This window comes from Pteropus vampyrus, unplaced genomic scaffold, assembly GCF_000151845.1.
Source record: "Pteropus vampyrus isolate Shadow unplaced genomic scaffold, Pvam_2.0 Scaffold1910, whole genome shotgun sequence".
NCBI classification, from domain to species: Eukaryota; Metazoa; Chordata; class Mammalia; order Chiroptera; family Pteropodidae; genus Pteropus; species Pteropus vampyrus.
The window spans coordinates 1-1,910 of NW_011890691.1; the positions used below are offsets into that span (position 1 = coordinate 1).

General features: G+C 62.4%; 1 protein-coding gene across 1 annotated transcript; it reads right to left on the reverse strand.

The window, feature by feature from the left end:
• Positions 1–5: 5 nt before the first annotated feature.
• Positions 6–1,243, reverse strand: LOC105310296 (N-sulphoglucosamine sulphohydrolase-like; the record flags this gene model as incomplete). The annotated part of the gene is made up of 4 exons (XM_011386483.2): positions 1,006–1,243; positions 627–777; positions 159–315; positions 6–32 (listed from the first exon to the last, which is right to left on the reverse strand). Coding segments are annotated over exons 1-4 (429 nt in total), but the record flags the coding sequence as incomplete, so codon positions are not given.
• Between the last annotated feature and the right edge of the window lie 667 nt (positions 1,244–1,910).

Below are 1,910 nucleotides of genomic sequence, written 5' to 3' on the forward strand. Positions count from 1 at the left end.
TGCCTCTCTCTGCAGGCCCCACGGACGAAGACCTGGATGCAATGAGTCAGCGGGTCTGTTCTAAGTCACACACCTGTGACCAGGGCTTCGAGCCCGCGGGAGGGGCACAGGTCCGCACGTTTACAAGGCAGAGGAAGAAGGGTGGGCGGGCCCCCTACCAGCACATCCTGCGGGCCATAGGCCTGGGGCGTCCAGTCTGGGATCCGCCCCATGCCACTCTCGCCGTTGCCGAACTTCTCGCAGAAGGTCCCGTACTGCGGCTGCGAGTGCCCGCAGCGGTGGGGGTCGTGGAAAGCAACGTAGAGGAAGAAGGGCCTGTGGGGGAGGGGGGGAATGCTGAAGTTGCCGGGGTGACGCCCCACCCGGCCTTCCCCTGGGAAGCCCCATTCTTCAGGAGGAGACACCCCTCGTGGCTCCGCCTCCTCCCCTACCCTCCAAGTCTCCTGTGGTCCTCAGCGCCTCAGTTTCCCCATGTCCCCTCTTCCTGCGGCCAGAGTAACTTGAGTCTCGGGAAGCTTCCTCCCCACACCTGCTCGGTCACCCCTAACGGAGACCCTGGGATGCGCGCCCACGGTAGCTGACGTTTGGCCGAGGAAGGGCGGTGGAGGGGCGGGCGCCTCTCGCACCTGTCGTCCTGAGTCTGCAGGAATTTCCGAACCAGCAGCTTCATCCTAGTGATGTTCCGTCCCACCTGGAGGACGGAGCCATTCTCCTCCGTGTACGCGAAGTCGAAGGGGTACACCGCCTCCGGCCCCACGTGCTTCTTCCCAATGATGCCTGGAGGCGAGAGACCCGCCCAGAGCCCCTGGCGTCACCCACGCCCTCTGCTCCCCTCTGCGCCTGCCCACCCACGCCCCCCCAACCCCAGCAACTGGCAGCCCGGGGCCCCTGTTCTCAGTGCTCGGAGCAGGCAACTCCAGCTGAGCGCGGCTCAGGACGAGGCCCCACCCCCCGGGGCAGGGAGGAAGCTGCCATCCGGTCCCTACGTGGCGCCCAGCCCCTCACCTGTGCGGACGCCCGCCTGGCGGAGCAGCAGCGGCAAACTCTGCACCCGGTCGAACGAGCTGAAGTGGTGGACGCCCTGGTGCAGGCCGTACATCCCATTCTGGTGCTGTGGCAGCCACGGGTGAGGCGGGGCGGGGCTCCTGCTCCCCCATCGTCTCCCCGCCCTCCCTGGCCCGACTGGGACCCCAGGTGGCCAGCACCCAGAGAGATTCTCTCCCTTCTCAGTCCTCGCCCGACAGGCCCAAGGTCCCTCCCGTAGGACGTGAGCAGGAAATACAACTGACCGGGAGGGAGGGTGGGCGCCAACGTTAGGGTGGCTTCCATTTTCCTCTTTTTGCTTATTTGTGCTATATCGAGAGTAAGTGTCCGTGCTCACCCGGGCTCACAGTGACATCAGGCACAACGGCCAAGGGCCAAGGGCGGAAGCCACCCAAGTGTCCCCGGACAGATGATGAGTAAACAAAATGTGCCATGTCTAGATGATGGAACATCACTCAGCCTTGAAAAGGAATGAGCTACTGACACACGCTGCGGCATGGGCGAACCTTGGGGACGTCACGCTACGTGAAATCAGCCAGTCACAAAGGGACAGATCCCGTACACTTCTGCTCATGTGAGTACCAAGCAGGGCCAAATTCATAGAGACAGAAAGTGGAATGAGGTTACCAAGGGCAGGGGGAGGGGGTGGGGAGTGAGGGTTTAATGGGGACAGGGTGTCAGTTTGGGAGGATGAGAGTCCTGGAGATGGGACAGTGGTGACAGCTACACAACAATGTGAACGTGCCCAATGCCACTGACAGAAACTTTTACGTGTGTACCTCTCAGCACAATAAAGACGGAGCAAATGGCGGCTCCACCGTCATGCGAGCTCCCAGGACAATGTCATAACAGGAGTTAACCCCTTG